This window comes from Rattus norvegicus, chromosome 8 (assembly GCF_021556685.1).
Source record: "Rattus norvegicus strain SHRSP/BbbUtx chromosome 8, alternate assembly SHRSP_T2T, whole genome shotgun sequence".
NCBI classification, from domain to species: domain Eukaryota; kingdom Metazoa; phylum Chordata; class Mammalia; order Rodentia; family Muridae; genus Rattus; species Rattus norvegicus.
The window spans coordinates 103,985,001-104,007,237 of NC_141541.1; the positions used below are offsets into that span (position 1 = coordinate 103,985,001).

Genomic DNA, 22,237 nt, shown 5'->3' on the forward strand with positions numbered 1-22,237 from the left:
GGAAGAAAGAGGAGACAAAAATAGATAGTTGGAAACCTTGAGTGAGCTCTCTCATTCAGTCCTCGGTCACATTCCCTACCTGGGTGCCTGAGTAGTGAATGGGCTTAGTGTTCACAGGACCACAAAGCACAAGGAGAGGCGGTTTCTTGCAGAAGGGATTCTGGGAAGGCAAACAGCATCTTGCCACTCCATGTACAGCTATGGTCTCCATGTGCTGTGAACATTTTGTGTCCTGATAGAGGTCATGATGGGTTAGCTCACAGTACTCATTAAAAGCTTGATTTTTTCAGTCAGCCCAGGTTCAAATACCAGTTTTTCGTTTATGTGAATAAGTGGCTAACTGCTTCGAATCTCAGAATCCCCACCCGTGAAATGACAGTAAACATCTTTACTTCACAGACTTGAAAAGAGAAGTGCGTTCGATCGTGTTAGAATTTATTTTGTCATGTCTGGTTGTTATCTCTTAGAAGCCTTCTTTTCTAATGGGAGGCAGAAAAGGAGTGGATCTGGAGGGAAGAGAAGGCAGGGAGGGATAGGAGGAGTACAGGAAGGGGAAAATATAATCATAAAAAATGAAAACAATATTGCATGAGAAAAGAATCTATTTTCAATAAAAGGAAAATAATAAGCATGTATTAATTTTTATAATTAATCATTCAGTAATAATCATTTTTTTAAAAGGGAGAAGCAATGTTACTGTACAGGGCTCAGCACTGTTCCTGTTAGACACTCCATCATGGAGGATCTCCACAGGAAACCCACCTCAGCCCACTCCTCCGAGTTCAGCTTGTCCAGCTTCACACAGCTACCTTGACTGACCCAGCCTCATCTGTGCAACTGAAACACATTACCTTGGAAACTCACACAGAAAGACACCCCTTCAGGCTGTTTTCCTCAGTGAGGGAGCTGGGCTCATTGAGCTAGGTAGAGCCCTAGCATGGGTGTTGATTATTCCCACGCCTGTCCATTGGTTTTGAGACTGGGACCCTCACGCCCCACGTGCTGTGTTTCTTCCTCCCTTGGAGGTGACATGGAGGTAGGTGACATGGACTGTACATTCCTATGCACTTAGATGGATCCTTGGACCCCGTGCTGAGCTTTCATCCTGTAGAGGGTCACAGGAGTGTTGCAAGCTGGAATTTCCCAGAGCAGAAATGTGCCTGATGGGTTTACTACAGAGAAGACTGCAGTAAGTTCAAGAAACTGCATTTAATGCTCAGATTTAGTGGCCAGCGAATCTCCCAAAGGGCCACTTCCCAGGTGAAATTCTGGCCGTTATTCCAGGGTAATAAGCCTTGAGTCTTTTTCTCTAATTCTGCAAATGCTATTGTGAATTGCTTTCTTGGCTGTGTTTGTGAGTACGAAGACATTTCCGATTCAGTCCCTCTGTAACACTGATTTTTGGCAGGGTAGAAGGAAAGTTTACTTTTCTTCCTAATGGATAATGTTTATAAGTATATACATATTTTTGAGACAGAGTCTCTCTATGAAGCCTTGGCTGTTCTGGATCTCTAGGTAGACCAGGCCAGCCTTGATCTCACAGAGGCCTGCCTCTTGACTCTAGAGCGTTGAAATGGGAGCCACATGCCACTAGCATGTACCTGGCTAGGCACAAACATTTTTTAAGTGAACTTTTAATTGTAAAATTGAGAGAACACAGAGTATCTACCTATTGAATATTGCACAGAACTCTAAGCCAACAGGGTTCCTCCATGTTGGTATTATTTCTCGAGATGACTTCAAAGGCTGATTCTGCTGCTCAGTGTGGAGCGCTTAACTAGCACAGGCACAAGGCTTTGGGTTCAACCTCAGCCATCAGGATAATAATAATAATAGTAACACCAGTGGCTAAATGAGCAGATAAAAAGCTTAACCTGACAAAGACAATTTGAGCACTGAAGTATTAGTGTCAAAACTCAGCCATCATATCTTTGCCTAAGAGAACATAAGGAATTCCCAATTCCACGGCTCTAAAAAATTAAAGTATCATGGGATTAGTAAGAGTGTTTTCTTATCATTCACTCAGGTAGTGCAGCAGCTTCCCAGACCCCTCTGCCTCCTCACGTTATAAACCCAGAGACCAATGATGCTCAGTTGGTGCACAAAGCCTACCTGAGCTCCTCCAGGTCCAGCTTAAAACAGAGAGAGGGAAAGTCCAGAAACTCATGGCCTCCCCCTCAGCCGATCCAAAGCCTGGTTGGATTGGTTTCTGGGCACTTTTCAAGATGACGAGAGAAAGCCATGTTTCTTGGCTTGCTTCCTGTTGCTGTGATAAACACCACGATCAAAATCAGTTTAGACTCGGGAAGGGTCTATTGAGGTTCATGTCCAGTGAACATCCATCCATCTTTGAAGAAAGTCTTGGCAGCAATCTGGAGGCAGAGGCCATGGAGGATCCCTGTTTGCCAGTTTGTCCCATAGCTTCTGTTCAGCTACCTGATACGGTCCCATTCAGGATGATGCTGCCCACAATGGCTGGACCCACCCACATCAATCATCCATAAAGACAGTCCAGCATTCTACAGGCTGAGGCAGGAGGACTGTTGTAACTTATAGTCAGCCTGAGTACATAGTGAATCCTAGACTAGCCTAGGTTAAAGGTTAAACCTTGTCTTAAGTTAAAAGGAAAACAGCTAATCAGGAGTTACTCGTACCATACCTGGGGTTGTGTTGGAAACCCCTCTTTTTTTACATTTCATATGTTATTCCCCCTTCCCAGTTTCCCCTCCAAAAACCCTCTATTCCACACCTCCTCCCCCTGCCTTCATGAGGGTGCTCCCCCACCCACTCCTGCGCCCCATCTCCCTAGCATTCCCCTATGCTAGGGTATCAGGCCTTCACAGGACCAAGGGCTTCCCCTCCCATTGATGTCAGGCAAGGTCATCCTCTGCTACATATGCAACTAGAGCTATGGGTCCCTCCATGTGTACTCTTTGGTTGGTGGTTTAGTCCCTGGGAGCTCTGAGGGGGGGTCTGGCTGGTTAATATTTCTGTTCTGCCTATGGGGTTGCAAACCCCTTCGGCTCCTTCAGTTCTTCCCCTAACTCCTCCATTGGAGTCCCCGTGCTCAGTCCAATGGTTGGCTGCAAGCATCCACATCTGTATCAGTGAGGCTCTGGCAGAGCTTCTCAGGAGACATCCATATCAGGCTCCTATCAGCAAGCATTTCTTGGCATCAGCAATAGTGACTGGGATGGATCTGCAGGTGGGGCAGTCTCTGGATGGCCTTTCCTTCAGTCTCTGCTCCACTCTTTGTCCCAGTTTCCTTTAGACAGGAGCAATTCTTAGTTAAATTTTTGTGAAGGGTGGGCAGCCCCATTCCTCAACTGGGAGCTGTGCCTAACCTCTGGATATGGTCTCTACAAGTTTTCTCTCCCCTTTGTTGGGGGGTATTTAACTAATGTCATCCCCGTTGGGTCCTGGGAGCCCCTTGCTTTCCTGGAATCTGGGACTTTCTGGTGGCTACACCCAGTTCCCCATTCCGACACACCTCTGTCCAATTTCCTGACACCCTTCTGTACATCTCAACTGTCTCCTCCCATACCTAATCCTGCCCCACCCTTTACTTAAAGCAGGCTACAAATATTTATGGCAGTAGAAACACTCTTGTGGACTTTATTTTAAAATAAAATATGAAACAGGATTAAAAAATTAAATTTGGCTTGCATTTTTACAATATGTTCGTTATATTTCAGACCAGTGCTAATTCTCATCATGAACAAGGACTGGATCAATTTGAACTTTTCTGGGGTGTGTGTGTGTGCGTGTGTGTGTCTGTGTGTGTGTGTGCGTGTGTGTGTCTGTGTGTGTGTCTGTGTGTGTGTCTGTGTGTGGGTCTGTGTGTGGGTCTGTGTGTGTGTGTCTGTGTGTGTGTGTGTCTGTGTGTGTGTCTGTGTGTGTGTGTGTCTGTGTGTGTGTCTGTGTGTGTGTCTGTGTGTGTGTGTGTCTGTGTGTGTGTGTGTCTGTGTGTGTGTGTGTCTGTGTGTGTGTCTGTGTGTGTGTGCGTGTGTGTGTCTGTGTGTGTGTGCGTGTGTGTGTGTCTGTGTGTGTGTGTGTGCGTGTGTGTGTGTGTGTGCGCGTGTGTGTGTGTGTGTGTGTGTGTGTGCGCGCGCGCGTTCATGGGGTATAAAGACAACGGAATCAAGTTTGAGAAAGCACCGTCGGGGTCCACGTATCTCACAGGTTTCCTTTAATCGTTAATACTTTAGTATTGAAAAGTATTCTCTTGAGCTTGGAGTGTCCCTCAGAGGTAAAGCTCACGCTCAGCGTGTCTTGAGGCCCTGCATCCAATCCAAAGAGGGAGGAGGAAGACAAAGTCATCCTAGTTTGGAGACTTTTCGTCAGCAACCTTCTTTGGCTTCTTTCGGTGGTTCACCATGTAAAGCTCCCCATCGTCTCCTGTTTGTCAATATCGTTTACATCCAGACCCATATTGTTTCAATGCTGGATCTTTTATAGGGCTAATCCTGACTTGTGACTGACTGTTGGATTTACGGTGCATTCTTAGATGTTTACGAGGTTCATAAATGATCCAGAGACGATGCAGCAGACACAATGGCCCACTCGATGTCAATGCTCTGCAGAGCACGCGCTACGTTTGCAAGTGGTCAGGTCACAGACTATTTTGTTCCCATTCCCATGACTTATACTCTCTGTGCAACCAGGCAAGGATAACACATCCTTTGAGGAGGAGGAGGACTCCTTGCCTCTCCACTCTGCTATCCTCGAGATGGCCCTACCCACAAAATTGTGCCTCTCCCTTTTGCTGCTGCCTGCTGTCCTGTAGCTTTTTTACCCCAATTCTGATCATAAAACCCCGGAAACTGATCTCACACATGTGAAGTGTACACACTCCGTCAGAGGTCCCTTGAGTCGATCTCAAATTTAACACATTAAACAACCAGGATATTCACGGTTTATAATTTTGGTCAGAACTGTAGTTCCAGGTCAAATATGTGTTTTTTAAGAGCAAATAACATGGTTCTTAATAAACTTTTTAAATCACATGGTAAGATCAATGTCTTTTTTATGAATGTCAGCAACAACAGACTGACCCGTGTTAGAACCTTTTACTTTTTAAAGAGGAAACAAGCACAACTATTGGTCCATAGATTAAGAAAATACTGCTGCAGATTTACCCGCAAGCAGTTTTCTATTTATGCATGGTCAATACTGTTTTATTTATTTTTTTTTTAAAAATCCTACAAATGAAGTATTTTCAGGCATGAGAGCTCCAAAGTATTACAAGGCAAAAGATTGAGCAATGTTTTCACGTTAGAACTCCAAACTGTGACTTTGTAATAAACTAACTACAAACTCTTGAGTTTTTTTGATAGCTCATTCTGGAAATGTGTATAAAATAAACAACTTGTTTTCCTCCTGGCTCTTTTAAAGACGTTTTTACTTAGTTGTGGGTGTAAGTTTCAGAATATAATGTACGCTGCCAAGTTCTGTAATTCCTTTTACAAAAATGTCATGCAGGGTGTGGCACATTTAGGGAATTTTTCCTAAAGTTGTAATTCCTGGTAAGGTTCTTGCCCCCCACCAACTTTAAAGAATGAAAACAAAACAAAACAATGCAGGGTGCTGGGGGGAGGGTACAGTGATGGATCAGCACCCACAAGGTGGCTCACAACTGGCTGTAACTCCAGTTCCAGGGACCTGTCACCCTTTTCTGGTCTCTGTGTACACTGTACACACACACACACACACACACACACACACACACACACACACAGCATAGATATATACATGTAGGCAAAACACCTATTAACATAAAATAAATTAATTAAAATTGTTTTAAATGCTAAGGCAATTTTAACTCTGAAGAGGACTCTGGTTCCTAGACAGGTCCTTGGGTTTTCTAGCTTTTTTTCTTTTCTTTTCTTTTTTCTTTTTTTTTTTTTTTTCTCTCTCTCAAAACAGGATTTCTCTGTGTAGCCTTTGCTGTCCTGAAACTCACTCTATAAACCAGGCTGGCCTTGAACTCAGAGACCTGCCTGCCTTTTTGCCTTCCAAGTATTGAGATTAAAGGCATGCGCCACCACTGCCTGGTGGGCCTTCTGACGTTTACACTATTGCCTGTGGTCATAGTTATTTGCTTGCCAGAGTTCTTAAGATTACAAACTCATTATTAGAAATTAAATTTTTAAAAAATATTTGTGTATGTGCCCACAAAGGTCAGGAGAGGGTAATAAGCCCCAGGGAGCTGGAACCGAACTTGGATCCTCTGAAGGAGCTATAGGCAAATACTGCTATTCTCAGTACTATCCAGCTCTCCCTTCAGCCCTGGACTCAGGGGTATTGATTAGTACTGCCTTGCCTTGTTTTTGTTTGTTTCTTTTCTTTTTTCTTATCCTTACAAAGGTGAACACAATGTAAAAGGAGCAACAGTGACGGAACCTCCATTTAGGTTGTATCTCCCACAAGTGTCCAGTGCATTCTGCTCTGGTTGGCCTTTCATGACTCTCTGGTGACATTAAAAAAAAAAAGGTATGAAAATTTTCTGACGTTAAAAGAAAGCCTCGATGAGCCGTCCTCGGGGATAAAGTTTGTAAATCTTAACTCATCAATAAAGTTTGCTTTTCCAGTCTTTGGGGAAACTTCAAATAACAGAGGTGCCTGCAGAGAAAGACCATTTCCAGAACCTCACGTGGGTGGTGAGATGAGAGGATCTGACATTTAATGACAATTCACTCACAAATCGCTTGCTTGCAAATGCATGTTGAAATCTGCCCACAAAACTGTCTCTCTAGCCATTGTTACACTCCGGTGCACACAGGCTCTAGCGCGAGTGTATTTAAAGCGAGGGTGAGGGCTGGAGGTGCACTATGGAAGGATCTCTTTACTTGCCCCTTGGGGCTGCTACTCCAAGAAAACAGAGGAGGAGCCGGGTTCCCCAGCAGTTGTGCTTGAGAGCAGCTGGGGGCAATCCCCAAACCCCACCCTAGAGAGCCTAGGCTGGCCTTGGGTACCGCTGGCGGGGCTCCCTTCCCCCGCGGCCGCCCAGGGGACAGGCTGTGGCCCCTCCCGCTGGAGAACAAACGGGACATTCAGCCGCCGCCCGTGGCTGCTAGGGCGCGTCCCCCGGGGAAATTAGGCGTGGAGTCGGCCCCGATTGCCTTCAAAAGCCGCCCTCCCGCCGGCCGCGGCGCACTCGGTACCTGGCTGCGGGCGCCGGGCGGGATGCCGCAGTGAGTTGCCGGCCATGGGGGGCGCGAGCGCCTGCTTCCCGCTCTGCCTGCTTCTGGCCGCCGCGCAGCTGGCCCGGCCGCAGACCCCAGAGAGGTAACGCCCCCCGACCCTCTTCTCAGCTCCCGGGACCCCGCACAGCGCCACTGCGGGGCTGCCACGCTCCCCCCTAGGGCTCCTGGGCCACCACGTGGCGCGGCTCGTACTCCCTCCCTTGCCTTGCCTCCCAGCGGTATGGGCCGGGTGCAGGGAACACTACCGCTCGAAAGTGCGCCCACCTTCGTCCCTCACTTTTCTTCCCAGCCGCGGCCAATCTAAGGCTAACCTGGGGAGCCGCTCTTTTAAGTGACTCCTCTCTTATATCCGTGTTCCTGGGCAGCAGCACCTACAGGATGTCCAACTCCCTTATCACCTCTAGCAAGGGGAGGGGCGCGCTGAAACACCCAAGTTTTCCAAGGCCTGTCTAAATCTGGAGACAAACTTTATCTTTACCAAGTCTTTTAAACCATGCAGCTCTCCCAGAGTGGTTCTCAAAACCTCCCCCACTGTCCCCCTTAAATCACTCAATTTTTATACAACTTTTCTGAGTGGGTTATTTTATTGTAGATGCACACACATGACCTGTCTTAATGATGAATATTTGGGCGAGTGGGTTATTGGGCTATAATTTAAAATATTCTAAGGGGTGGCAAGTTTTCAGATCTTTTCTCTGGTGTAAGATTTCGTCAAACAACATTAATTCGTTCGTACCAGCACGTATGCCTTTTTGAAATTAGCATTAGATTGCTAGACTGCATATCAATTTAAACGTCCTCTCCTCTGTTATTTTCGCAGACCTGTTTTCACATGTGGCGGTATTCTTACCGGAGAGTCTGGATTTATTGGCAGTGAAGGTTTTCCTGGAATGTACCCTCCAAACAGCAAATGTACTTGGAAAATCACAGTAAGCATTTATTTTAAAGGTGTTCTTCTGGACGTGAGTACTGGAAACAGTTCATACCGATGCTGTTTGCCTCTAGTGTCAGGATTTGCGTTAGTGGCAGAGGCCAGAAAAGGTGAAATGTTGGATTTACTTCAACTGTCTGGGAGGCTTGTTAAGAGGCCTGGTGGTGTCCTGCAATAGCGATTAGACCCGGCTCCAGATGATGGTAGAAGAAATAAACCCCTCAAGCATGAGTTTCTGACAACTCAGGCCTGACTTTATCTAGTTTTTTGGATTCATGGTTAAAAGGCTGTTTCTAGCTAGAGGTCTGGTGCAAGCACCATTGAAAGTTAGATGCTGTTCATGCCCACACAAATCCCTTGTGGGAAATAAAAGATCAAAGCAGTTTGACTACTTCATACTCAGGAGAAAAAGAACAGTTGCAACCATTGCTACCATTTACTGTCCCTTCTTAGGAACCACCCCTGAAGGCCATCTAAGAATGGAGCATGCTAGTAATGAGGGCTTAATAAAATGCCCACGGTGCTCAGCGTGGGCTACACTAGCCCTAGTCAAGGCAGGAAACAGACAGAGACACAATTAATGAAAATAGAAGTCGTCTGAATCAAGCTTTCCGGTCACTGCTGCCGTGACCTTTGTACTTATCTTCATTTTCTTGCTGCTCCCGGGAAGTTATTTGGTAATCCAAAGTGTCTGTTTAGTCAATTATGATTCATTGCACATATGTGTTTTGTGTTGCTATGGACTGAACCCAGAGCCCATGCATGCTAAACTAGTGCTCTACCACTGAGTTACGTACCCAGCCCCAGACCACGTTTGAAGGGCTGTTGCCTGGCACTTAACTGTGCTAGGTAATTAACAATCATCTCAGTGAATCTGCAAGAACCGCTCTGACCGTTATATGACCCTACTTTATGGATGGGAAAGCTGAGGCCTAGCAGAATTAGTCGGAGACATTGTTTGATAAGCCCAACTTTACCTGGAGTGAAGACCCCAAGTTTGGCAGGCGGATTTGAGAGAAGGACCCCTCCGTAATATAAGAGGTGGCTATTTTTGTGTGCCTTGATGCCCTCTTATAAAATTTCAGTGAATGAATACAGATATGATTCTGTTCTTACAGCACATGGAGCTAGGGGAGAGTAAGTTCCAGAAATAACTTTGAAATACTGATCCTGATAAATGTGAAATAAGGCTGGGAATCGAGTGTAAGGAGACATGGTTCTTTACTATAGTTGTGGTTTAATTGCGACTCAGTTGCAAGGTCACAATGATCCAAGAGGCATCACACGCGTCTAGCAAGTCAAAAGCCATGGCTGGTTGTGTATTGGAGGGACTTAGCAGTCACGTTGCTGTGGCATCAGACTTTAACTAGGGAGGGGCGTGTTCCTGGGAGGGGTTTCTGAACCAGGGAGAGCTTTGCCTCAGAGGAAGTGCAGTTGCCAAAAAAAGAGGAAAAAAGGCGTAGGGGTGTGGTGGTGGGGTGAGTGTGGAGTTAAGTGGTAGGGTGGGGAACGGGTTTAATTGCCTTAATAACTCATGGAGGTCAGTGTGGCTGGGACAGAATGAACAAAGACCATAGTCTGGAGAGGAACCCAAAGCCAGGATCCTAACGAATCTGAAGCCAACCGAAAACCTGGGTAGAAGAGTCTTGGACCTGAAGGGGTTGGGAGGGCAAAGATGAAGAAATATGTCTTCTGCCTTCTGCTGTTTCATAGGCAGATAGACATACATGCCGTCAGGATGCAGTGGCTCCGGCTGAGAGGTCCAGGTGTCAGCCTGAACCCTTTGTGGCTCCTGTCCTGGGCAGGGGTGGCCTCTGCTGGGTCTTTACCCAGGCAGTCTAGAAAGACTTTCCCAAAGCCATTTGTATTAGGGTTCTTGAAATGGAATCGTGTGTGTGTGTGTGTGTGTATGTGTGTATATGTGTATGTGTGTATATGTGTGTATGTGTGTGTAAATGTATGTGTGTGTATATGTTATGTGTGTGTATATGTGTATGTGTATATGTGTGTATATGTATGTGTGTGTATATGTGTATGTGTATATGTGTGTATATGTATGTGTGTGTATATGTTATACGTGTGTATATGTGTATGTGTATGTGTGTGTATATGTGTGTGTATATGTATGTGTGAATATGTGTATGTGTATGTATGTGTGTGTATATGTGTATATGTGTGTGTATATGTGTATGTGTATATGTATGTGTGTGTATATGTGTATGTGTATGTATGTGTGTGTATATGTGTATATGTGTATGTGTATATGTATGTGTGTGTATATGTGTATGTGTGTGTATATGTGTATGTGTGTGTGTGTGTATGTGTATATATGTGTTAAATTCAACTAACCAGACACTTCGGCAGTCTCAGTCTGGCACTGAAAGTCTTAAGCTCCCTGGAGATCCGCTGATGGACAACTGAAGCACATTCCCAGCCTCCAGTCTGGGATTTTAAATTTTAATAGCAACTTCTGTGCTGTTCAGCACATTGTTTTCTTTGATTATTTAAATTAATCAACTTTCATTTTCTCATCATATAGTCACCTTTTAAGTGCTCTCTGTGTGTGTGTGTCTGTGGGTTGGTCTGTCTGTTGGTCTGTCTGTGACCTTTGGACAGTTCCAGAGAATTTCAGGGATTAGTTTTACCTGTGTAAAGACTTTGAGGATGGATGTGCTCCTGACTGCTTGGTTGTATTTCTGCCCTGTCAGTGGGGAAGCTGATAGGCCACCATAGCTGATGACTTAATCCTCTTGAGTCAGACTTATCATTCTGACTGTCAACTTGTGGTGGCCCTTGGCTGACTAGGTCTTAGTAATTAATTTGGCTGAGCACATTCTTTAAAAATGCATGGCTGGACTTTAAATGAAATGGGAGGTTTTGAGGGTTATGAAACAGGATTAGTTAATCCATGAAGGAACTGTCTCTTGACTTCCTATAGACTTAACTTCTACAGGAAGCGAAGCACACAGACGTCCGAGTTAGATGACATAGTCCTTATGTCTGTAGGAAGGGACAAGAATTGAGTATGACTCAACAACTGGGGTCCTTTGAAAAGTGGAAACCAATCTTCCCAGAAGCTTTGAAATAATGAGACAGGGGCGTAGCCGACCTCTTCCTGAGCGGTGGAAGCATGAGAGACATGCTCCAAGCCCCTGCAGCAAAACTTGCAACTCCAGACCTTGGCACACTACCGCCACCCTCGGTTACTCCTTTGAGACAATGTGCAGGGGGTGGTGGGAGGCATCTGAGATCCCCAAAGAAAGTGGCAGTGTAGCAAAGAACCTTTCGGCTGGATCTTGGCCGGTGTGGTGAACTCGGTGCTTCACTAGGACATTGGCTCGAAACCTTCACAGAGTCCACCTAGGAGAGCCTAGATGATGTCTGAAGTGATGTGTGCATGAGGAGATGAGTCTGAGGCGTGGGCCTGGATCTGAGTGGCCTCTGAAATACCCACCCGACTTCTGTACTTCTAGCTCTTCACCAGCCCTGACATCCACATCACCAGCCCATTAATAGCTTCAGGATAATTTCAGCGCAGACCCGGGGATTCACTGATGCATTGTTCTTGAGATTTTCAGCTTACTCCTTCATTTTAGAACTCCCATGGTGGGAATTAAAGCTACCACTTGATGATTTGAAACAATTTCTCTCTTTTCTAGAAAAGTCGGCTGTGAAAGTGGCTTACTCAGAGTTTGACTTGAGGAGTAATTGGTGTGGGTGGCCAGGAAGGACGGCTGAGACTTTCCTTACAGAAACTATAAATTACAGGAAACTTGAAGCCCAGAGCCTTCTGGGAAATCTTGGAGGTATATAGGAACAGTGTTTAAAATTAGTTGCTGAACTTAAATTTCCAGCTGAGAATTGGAACGCGGAAAGGAGGCTTTGGTACAGAGATAACAATGGGTCTGTAACTGCTTCATTTATAAAAAAAACAGTTTGAAGAGTATTGAAATCAGCCAGTTACTGAGGTTTTTAATACTAATTCCAGCATGAATCTGACTTGGGGAAAAAACCTGGCAGTGTACTCAGGTTTCTTCTGCAGAGGGACCCTCGGCTGCTCAGCCAGTGCAGGACCTGCCAGTCAACGGCTACTGCTTTATTCCACCCAGCTAACATTCCACAAGCTTACTATGCGACCCGTGCTACTCAGGTGTTGATGTGCACTTCTGAGCAGGCCTGCACAGATACTGAACCAACTCATCCATTTGCACTTAATTCTCTGAGCTGGCTGAGGCAGACATTCGTTTACCCCTTTCACAGGTAGAGAAACTGCTCTCTGAAGAACTTGGGATACATTTTAGCTGGGTGTGGTTGCTAACATCCGTAATCACAGAGGTAGAAGGATCGCTGTACATTGGGGGTCAGCCTGGTCTATATAGTGAGATCCTCTGTGCCTGTGTGCACATGCGTGTGCGTATGCCTCTGTGTGTGTGTGTGTGTGTGTGTATGTGTGTGTGTGTGTACACCAAACTAAATAGACCTCGTATCTTGCCTAATACCATGAAAAGACTCTCTGCATTGCTGACTCTGTAATACAATTAGCTGTGTGTGTACTCAGCTCTTATCTAAGCGTTCACCACAGTTCACCGAGTCCCTTGTACAGGAAGGTGCTCCACTGCACCACCCTTTGGGTAAAGGGAGGAGTCATGGTGTCCATCCTCAGCGAGCTGGATCCGGTAGGAAGGAGAGAACTGAATCGCTGATAGGAATACTTAGGAATCATTTTGTTGCTCACCCTTAAGTAGCTTTACATACTGCAGATTCTGAAGAGTTCGTTGTAAGGTTTTGGGTTCCCGGGTCTATGTGCCTTGGCTGTTTCCATGAATGAATAATAAGGAGCCCGGAGAGGCATCTCTGTACCATGGCTCTGAGTCAGGTGATCTTACGACGTATGTTAAAGTCATCACACTGAGTCCACCCTTCTAGAAGCCTGATTAAATTTAAATGGCAACGCACAATCTACTTAGAGAATTTATAAATTAAAGCAGGCTTGGGGTTTGTGTCTTCTAAACAACTTTTATATGGTTAATGAGAAGAAAATTGGCAGCGATGACCGTGAGACATTTGAAATATATAGCGATGCTCTAGGAGACCAGTGGTAGATGTATAATTTGAGAAAACAAATCATTAATTTGGGCAGGAACTCAGCATTTAAGTCAGTTAATTATACCCAAGGGTAGGGAAAGGGTTCTAAAATTACTTAACTATTATTTGTCTGGAACAGCCTTAGTGGGGTAGATAAAAGAATGGAATTCTGCCTTAATCGCATATTTCCTGGCTTTTGACTGCACATAGGATTTAACATTATGTGGAGACTTAAGTTCTAATCTTAACTATGTTTTTAAATGAATATATACATTTCTCTTTTAAGAACCCAAATAATAGTCATTTAGCCACCTGAATAATAATTTTCCAATGCTAAAGTTAATGTGATCTACATCAGGAAAGCATGGTTGCGTGCAATGAGTAGAACACGTCTACATCTTCATTCAAGCCTGAGAGCTATCCTACGGGGCTAAGGACATTGCAATTACTACTTGTCTTGCTTTTTAAGCTGATAGTTTGTAATTCAGAAAGTTTACTCGTCTTACGATAGATAAGTCCCTCCAGCTAGGGTTCAGTCGTTAAGACACTAGAAGTACGAAGCTTTCCTGTGGCCTCCAGTCCTTTTGGGGTATAAATCTTAAAAAATAAGCACTTTCCCATTGGGGCCCAAGACCACTTTTTCTAAATTTGTTTAGTTTTCTGCTTGCTTTTGAAGGCTTCTGTTGCCTCTTCTAATTTTATTTTTTTCTTTCCTCTTTCACATGGAAATTAAGTATGTTTTTATCGACAGGAAACCCGATGTTTTATAAATACACTCATTTATTCTGCCTGTATTTTTAGAGCTGTTTTCAATCCAATGCTTTTAAACAGGCTTAATGAACTGACAGGGGAAACATAGAAATGAAGACTTCATGTTTTTCTTTTTTGACAGAAATTCTTTGACAACAATGTTGCCAATGGAGAAGGCATTTTAAAAAGGTAAACACCCAGGAAGGAATTTTAAAAATGTATCATTAACAGGGCTGAGAGATTTACTTTCATATCCCTTGCTTATGATCAGTTCAATTGATGACATGAACCCAGTGGCAAATTTGAATTGGTCCAGGACGACTTTGCAAATTCCTTAAAAGCTGTGAGTTGAAGAGAGCAGGCTCCTTTGTCGAGGGGCTATTTGCTGAAGAAGAATGCAGCCTCAGGGCTCTACAGCCCTTAGAATCCTTTCCAAACAGTTCTTGGGGTTCTCAGAGTTGGGTGTGTGCTTGCAGTTGACTGCTGTGTCTTGTTCTTCACACAGAGAGATGCTGTGCGTGTGGATTGCTGTCCCTTGAGTCTGAGGAACAGCCTAGGAAAGCCCTCACCCATGCACACTTCAACAGTGCAGTTACGCTTCTGGCTATCTTTGAATTACTCTAGGAACTTGGTGGGGAAACCCAAGTGTTTTCTTCAAATCCGTTATTCATTAAAGCATGAGAGATGTCTTGAACAACCAGTGTAGACATCTGTAAGAAGCAGGAGACTTAGAGCACTGTAGAGTCAGAATTGAAGCTTCCTAAGGCATAAGTCCGGCCACTAAATATCTCCTTTCCTTCCCCACCACACCCTAGGCAACCCCCTCAGATGTTCACTCTTGAATACTGTGAATGACCAAACAATGCTTTCCAAATGTCAAGGGTGAGAGAGACCAGTTCATCAAAGATAGGCTATTACCAGACCAGACTGAGAAGAGGGATGACACATAGAAGCCTGTGGCTGTTTTACTGTTAGGTGGCCCCAGAAATGACAGGGTTTGACTGCGAGACGCAGACATGCTAAAATCTCTGGGCTACCACTGATGTCCTCTGAAGGAATCCTAATTTATTAATTCACTAAAATTGCTCATAATGTGTCCATCCGGTGCTGAGCTGACTGAACCCAGAAACTGTAATGACGGTGGAGAAATCACACCCCTGAATAGAAGCAGGGAGAGGCAGAGTGAACAGGGATCAAAATGGCGGGTCATTTGTGTGGCATTCCTTGGAGCCTAGAAGAATAAACATTGGAAGGTCATATTGACGCGAGTTTTAATGCTTGTTTACACATTTGCTAGGTTTGTGGTGACATTCCTGAAGCTGGCACCTTGGTTGATGTGAGGGCTGAAGTGGGTATTAGATAGAAGGCCCCTTGGCACAGTGCTAGAGGTGATGTTGATCTTTTAAAACCACTTCTCCAGGGCTGTAAAAAGGAATAAAAGTGTGGTGTTTGTGTAGAACTTGCCTGCAAGCTACATGCTAATCCCTTGGGGCATGGCGGAGTCCCATGGGAAACTGCTCACTGTGTCCTTTCTTCATTTAAAATACGATCTTTCATAAGATTTCACCCACAGAGGTGCCTCCAAACCTCCCTTCCCAGCCAACTCCCATCCCAGCACCAACTGAAGGTTCCTCGTGATTTTGAAATTGGGTATTTAGAAGCAGAGAAAGGACTACCAGTGAAACCTGTGAGATAGGGCTGAGCTCAATGGAAAGGCACTTACCTCTCTTGTGCAAGGTCCTGAGTTCTGCCTCAGGACTACATTAAAGACATTGCGAGTGTGTTTCTGTCTTTCAAAATGTATCCTTCTTTGGCATTCTGAATCACCAGACAAGCTCCTAGTTCAAACCATTATCAGGATTCCCAGTGAAGACATATCATGACCTAGTGTCTAAAGTGTAGTTTCTGGAGCCAGACTGCTGGGACACATATCCAGCCCTGTACTTGGAGTCTCCAAAGACAGCCTCCCATTGCCATGCCTCCTAGTTTCCCAGTGTCCCCCAGGAGTGAGCAGAAGAGATTTGTGGGAGTGACCTAGGGCAGAAGAGATCTTGACTTTTCCCTAAGTTGTCTATTCTTCCTTTCCCCCTCCCGTTCCCCTTCCTTTCTTTGTTCCTCCCTTCTTTTTCCTCCCTTCCTCCCTTACCCTTTCCTTTTCTTTGTTCTCTATGCTGGGCATCAAACCAAGAGTCACTGACTACAGGGCAGAACGATGGTGAAATTGATGATAACCTAGGCTACATAGTGAATTTAGGGTCAACCTGGGTTACTTAAGAAGACCCTTTCTCAAAAAAAAAAAACAAAAAAACAAAAAAACAAAAAAACAAAAACCAATCCAAGTGCCTTTGCGGTCAAAGGAGATGGTTTATTGAGTAAAGCATTGACCAGCAAGCATGAGAACCTAAGTCTAGATGTTCATCTCTTAAGCTAAAATCCTGGTGTAATCCTATTTAATCCCATCACAGGGTTGGTAGAGACAGGAGACCCCTTGGAGCTCACTGGCCAATCAGCCTTGCCTACTCTGTGAGCTCCAGGTTCAGTGAGAGGTTAAGGAAGATTCTTGGATGTTGGCCTGACTTCCATACATGTATGCACCTACATACATACATGTCCCCCATATATATATATACATGTGCACACACACACACACACACACACACACACACACACACACACACACACACATGCATACATGCATCCCAGGTAACATAAGATACTTGTAAGGACCATCCTTCTGTGAGGACATCCATAGAGAGATGGTCAGGCAGTAACCCCAGCAGTGGTCTTCAAAGCTGACTTCTCAGACCTGTTATTGAGAAATTTATCTTAGAGGACCAGGCCTTAAGTAGACTGAGTGTTTTCTGCCAACTTGCAATAACGAAAGAGAGAATTCAAGGGAGATCCATCCATCTGAGGCCGGTGAATCCATGGTATCACAATAGGAGAGTACATTGTTTTAAGCCACGAGGCTTTGAGGAATTCTGTTACGGGCCCTGCATTCCCTAAACAATTATGTATCTGAGATATGACCTTGGTCTTGCTGGTTATCCTCTTTGTCCCGGTCTTCCTTATCTGTGGAAGTAAATTGTCTGATTCCTTCATAGAACTGTGTTGGGTGTCGCGTTATTGCATGGATGACATTTAGTTCAGTGTCTAGGGGGCCAGAGAGATAGCTCAGCAGTTAAGAGCCCTGGTGGCTCTTTTATGGAATCTTGGTTTGATCTCCAACACCTACCTGGTGGCTCAAAACTGGCTGCAACTCCAGCCCAAGGGTGTCTGACACCCTCTGCTGGCCTCTAGCAGCACCAAGTACACACATGACACGTAAGACATACATGCAGACAAAACACCCATACACATAAAATAGAAATGTTTAAAAAGCACAACACCTAGCGCATAGTAAACACTAAAGAAATTATTTTTCCATGGACCATATACCGAACATTTACTGTAAGTCAGGCTCTGGTGCATTCTGGGATATCATAAGGAAAGTCCTTGCATTAACAGTGCTTGCCTAGAATCAGCGAAACAGGTAGGGATTGGGTGGCGACACTGCTGTGAAGACACACGTGGGACATGGAATGAGGGTCACGAACGCAGCTGAAATGGGTTTGATGATCTGGTGACTTCTGAGCTGAAACTTGGATGTCACAGAGCATCTTTCCACGTACAGTCCTCAAGAAGTCAAGAGCAGATAATTTAGTTTGTGGTGGTAACCTCTCCCTGAGTCTGTTCATAGTAGCTACAGCAAGCCCTCAGGACATCTGCAAACCGACAGGCCTTGCTTGGGGTTAAGGTCCCAGAGCATTTAGGATTCAGGGAGAATCAGTTACAGCTACCTGATCACACTCTATCCTCTTTGTCTGCTTACTAATCTGTGTCCCCTGCCTGACTGAAAGTAGAAAAGCAGCTTGAACAACAACCACAAAGGAAGGAAGGAAGGAAGGAAGGAAGGAAGGAAGGAAGGAAGGAAGGAAGGAAGGAAGGAAGGGAAAAAGAAGGAAGGAAGGAAGGAAGGAAGGAAGGAAGGAAGGAAGGAAGGAAGGGAGGGAGGGAGGGAGGAAGGAAGGAAGGGAGGAAGGAAAGAAGGAAGGAAGAAGGTAGGTTAGGGGGATTCTACTAACACACTACATGTGCAAGTCTCAGCACAGAAACAGCATGGAGAAAACAGAACAACCTGTCTCCTCCACAAGTTAAGAATCCTATTAGGGCTAGAGAGATGGTTCAGCGGTTAAGAGCACTGACTGTTCTTCCAGAGGTCCTGAGCAACCACATGGTGGCTCACAACCATCTGTCATGAGATCTGATGCCCTCTTCTGGTGTGTCTGAAGACAGCTACAGTGTTCTCATTTACATAAAATAAACAAATCTTCTTTTAAAAAAAAGAATTCCGTCATAATGGTAGCTACTAAAAACAACCTAGGAGAACTAGCAATGAATTAAAAAGTATGACTGTAAGTTCAGGCAACGCAAAGAAGATGTGAGTATACGCTAAGGGTTGACGAAGAGATAAATGAAAAAGTCAATCCAAGATGTGAAGATAGAAGTCAGCAAAGAGATGGAGTTGCCAAAGAAAACCTGAACTGAAATGACGCTGGAAAGGAAAAATCACTAAGCCAATGAGCACTCAGGAAAGCTTTACCAACAAAATGGATCTTAAAAAGTAGGTGAACTTATAGATGCATATAACCCACCAAAGTTAAATCAAAGTTGTCTTAGAGCTTCATTGTTGTGAAGAGACACCGTGACCATGGCAACTCGTATAAAAGAAAGCATTTCACTGGAGCTGGTTTACAGTTTCAGAGGTTCAGTCCATTATCATCATGGCAGCATGGCAGCCTGCAGGCAGGCAGACATGGTGCTGGAGGGGCCGAGAGACAGTGTACACACTTCCCCCAACAAGGCCACACCTCCTAATAGTGCCACTCTCTATGGCGAAGCATTCAAACGCATGAGTCTATGGGGACCAGACCTATTCAAGTCTCTACAAAGGTGAAGTAAGTGACCTAAGCAGACCCATAGCAGCTGATATTCTCAGTAATTAAAACAAAACATCTCTGAGCTAAAACAAGCCTAGGGCCAGATGAATTCTGCCCAGGATAATACCAACCAGCAAAAAACCAACACCAACATCCTCAAGTCATTCCATAAAACAGAAAAGGGAAGAACACGTCTAAATTCTTTCTATGAAGCCAGTGTTACCCTGATACCAACCCCCCAAAAAGATACCTCTTCCAAAAGAGTATAGACCATCAGAGTGTGTCTCTGATGAACACAGCGCCCCCCCCATCTCAATAAAATACTTGCAAACCAAGTTTCAGAGTGCATTAAAAATTGTCCAGCATGATCAACTTGCTTTCATCCCAGAGATGCAGGGGTGATTAAACATATGCACACTTATGTAAATCAGTAACTGTAATTCCCCACATGAACAGACTCAGGGACAAATCACGTGGTCATCTCATTAGGTATAGAAGGGCGTCTATGACAAAATATAGCATCCCTCTATAATACAAGTCCTACAGAATCTAGGAACACTTTAACATAATAAAAGCTATATACAGCTAGCCCACAGCTCACATCATTGTAAATGGAGAAAAAAGCAAAGCCTTTCTGGTAAAATCAGGAACAAGGCAGGGATGCGCTCTCTCTCTCTCTCTCTCTCTCTCTCTCTCTCTCTCTCTCTCCTCTCTCTCTCTCTCTCTCTCTCTCTCTCTCTCTCTCTCTCTCTCTCTCTCTCTCTCTCTCTCGTCCTGATCAATACAGTGTTTGAGGTCTTGACTAGAACACCAAGATGAGAGAAAGAGATAAAGGGGAAACAAAGAGAAAAGAAAGAAGTCAAAACACCCTTATTTCAGGAGATAAGATTCTATACACAAAAGACCCCAAAGACTCCAGCCAGAAAACATCTACAGTTGTTAAATACATTTAGAAAAGTGGCAGGATACAAAATTACTAAAATATATATGTATATTTTACATATATGTGTGTGTTTTATATATATGTATATGTATGTATATATATAGAGAGAGTTTATATAGAGAGATATCTTCAACATATAATTAATATACCACTGTCTTCATATATACCAATCCCTTCATATGTAGTAATGGTAAACACACCAAGAGAAAAACAAAACAGAAACAATCCCAACCACCAGCCTCAGAAGAATCTTAGAACAAATCTAACCAAGGAAGTGAAAGGTCTGAACAAGCAAATCTTTAGGACGCTGAAGAAAGAAATACAAGAAGATACCAGAATGTTGAAAGATTTTCCATGCTCTTGGATTAGAAGAATTAATATTGTGAAAATGACCATTTTACCAAAAGCAACCTACAGATTAAGTGTAATCGCTCTCAAAATATGAGTGTAATTTTTTTTTACAGAAATTGAAAAAATAATCCTAAATTTCGTAGGAAAACACAAAAGACCCCGAATAACTAAAACAGCCCAGAACAATAAAAAACACTGCTGGAGATATCATCTGATTTCAAGTTACACTGCAGTAATAAAACCAGCATGGTACTGATATAAAACAGACACACTGACCAAGGAATAGGATTGAGGGCCTACGATTACACACTCCCATAGCCCTCTGATTCTCCACAAAGAGGCAAACAACAACAATAATAAAAACAAAAACAAACAAAAAGCCACACTGGAGGAATGGCAGTGTCTTCAACAAATGGTGCTGGTCAAACTGGATAGTTACATGTGGAGGATTGAAACTAGATCCTTTTTTTTTTTTCTTTCTTTCTTTTTCCTGGAGCTAAGGACCGAACCCAGGGCCTTGCGCTTGCTAGGCAAGCCCTCTACCACTGAGTTAAATCCCCAACCCTGAAACTAGATCCTTATCTCTCACCCTACACTTATGACTCAACTCCAAATGGACCAAAGATTTCAACCTAGGACCTGACCTGATGATACCCTACATCTGATAGAGGAGAAAAAAGGGAAGTTGGCTTTTAGGCATAGGAAAGGAATTTTTGGACAGGACCCTGGTAACACAGACCTTAAAACAAGTAGGTGCTCATGAAATTAAAAAGCTCCTATACAATAAAGAAACAGCCTAGATGTCTATCAATGGATGAATGGATAATGAAAATGTTATACATATGCAATAAAGTATTATTCAGCTGTAAATAAAAATGTTATATTTAACATATATTATATAATGCATGCGTGTGTAGAGATTCATGTCTCAAAGCAACAATTTAAATGGGTGGGGGAGGCTGGGTCCTCTGAAATGTGCATTTTATTAACTAGGAGCTATTATTTTCTAACCAAATTGACACATCAAACTAGCCATTCCAGTGTCTCTCCATGGTTTTAAACAGAGAAATATGACATAAAGTGACTTTTTTTTTTGACAAGGTCTCCTATAGCCTAGGCTGGCCTCAAATTTAAGTAGCCAAGTATGACTTTGAAGTTATGATCCTTCCACCCCCACCTCCTCAGTGCTGGGAGTGCAGGCATGTACCAACACTCCTGGTTTTGGGCAATGCTAGGGATTAGAGCCAAACGATTTGGACGCTGTGCTCCCAATGAGGTGCATCCTCAGCTGTGACTTGTGTTTTCAAAAGTTCTCCCGAGGCTCTCTGGAGAATACACTGTGGTGTCTAAGGCAGGAGCCTGTTAGGGAACTGTTGCTGTAACTGAGGTGAGACCACGGTAGCTTAGGTCTGCATGGTAGCCAGGAAGGTGTCAGTGAAGGTCAGTGATACACTCACCCACATCCCCCCAACACACACACACCCTAAGCCCATGCACACACCCACCCCACCCCCACACCCATGCACACACCCCACACACACACACCCTCAGCCCATGCACACACCCATGCACACACACAAACCCACACCCCCCAACACACACACACCCATACCACCCCACACCCATGCACACACCCACACACACACACACACACTCCCAACACACACACACCCACACATACCCCACACACACCCATGCACACACCCACACCCCCTCAAGACACATACACCCTCACACCCACACACACCCACACATACAGCCACCCACTCACACCCACGCACACACACCCCAACACACCCATGCATACACACACACCCACACCCATGCACACACCCACTCACACACACACACACACACACACAAGTTCTAAATATGTTGCAATATATTATCTAAATATATACATTGTCAAAATCTGTAAATCTATGTAATCTATAAATTTCTATCTAAATATATTATATATTTAACATATATCAATATATAATATCATAATGTA

General features: G+C 44.2%; 1 protein-coding gene across 1 annotated transcript in view; it reads left to right on the forward strand.

Moving 5' to 3' along the window:
* Positions 1 to 7,054: 7,054 nt before the first annotated feature.
* The window catches only part of Pcolce2 (procollagen C-endopeptidase enhancer 2), a 57,451-nt gene continuing 42,268 nt past the window's right edge, over positions 7,055 to 22,237 (forward strand). The window contains 2 exon segments of the mRNA NM_001127640.1: positions 7,055 to 7,287; positions 8,026 to 8,134. Coding sequence (NP_001121112.1) covers positions 7,208 to 7,287; positions 8,026 to 8,134 — 189 coding nt within the window. The 5' untranslated portion in view covers positions 7,055 to 7,207.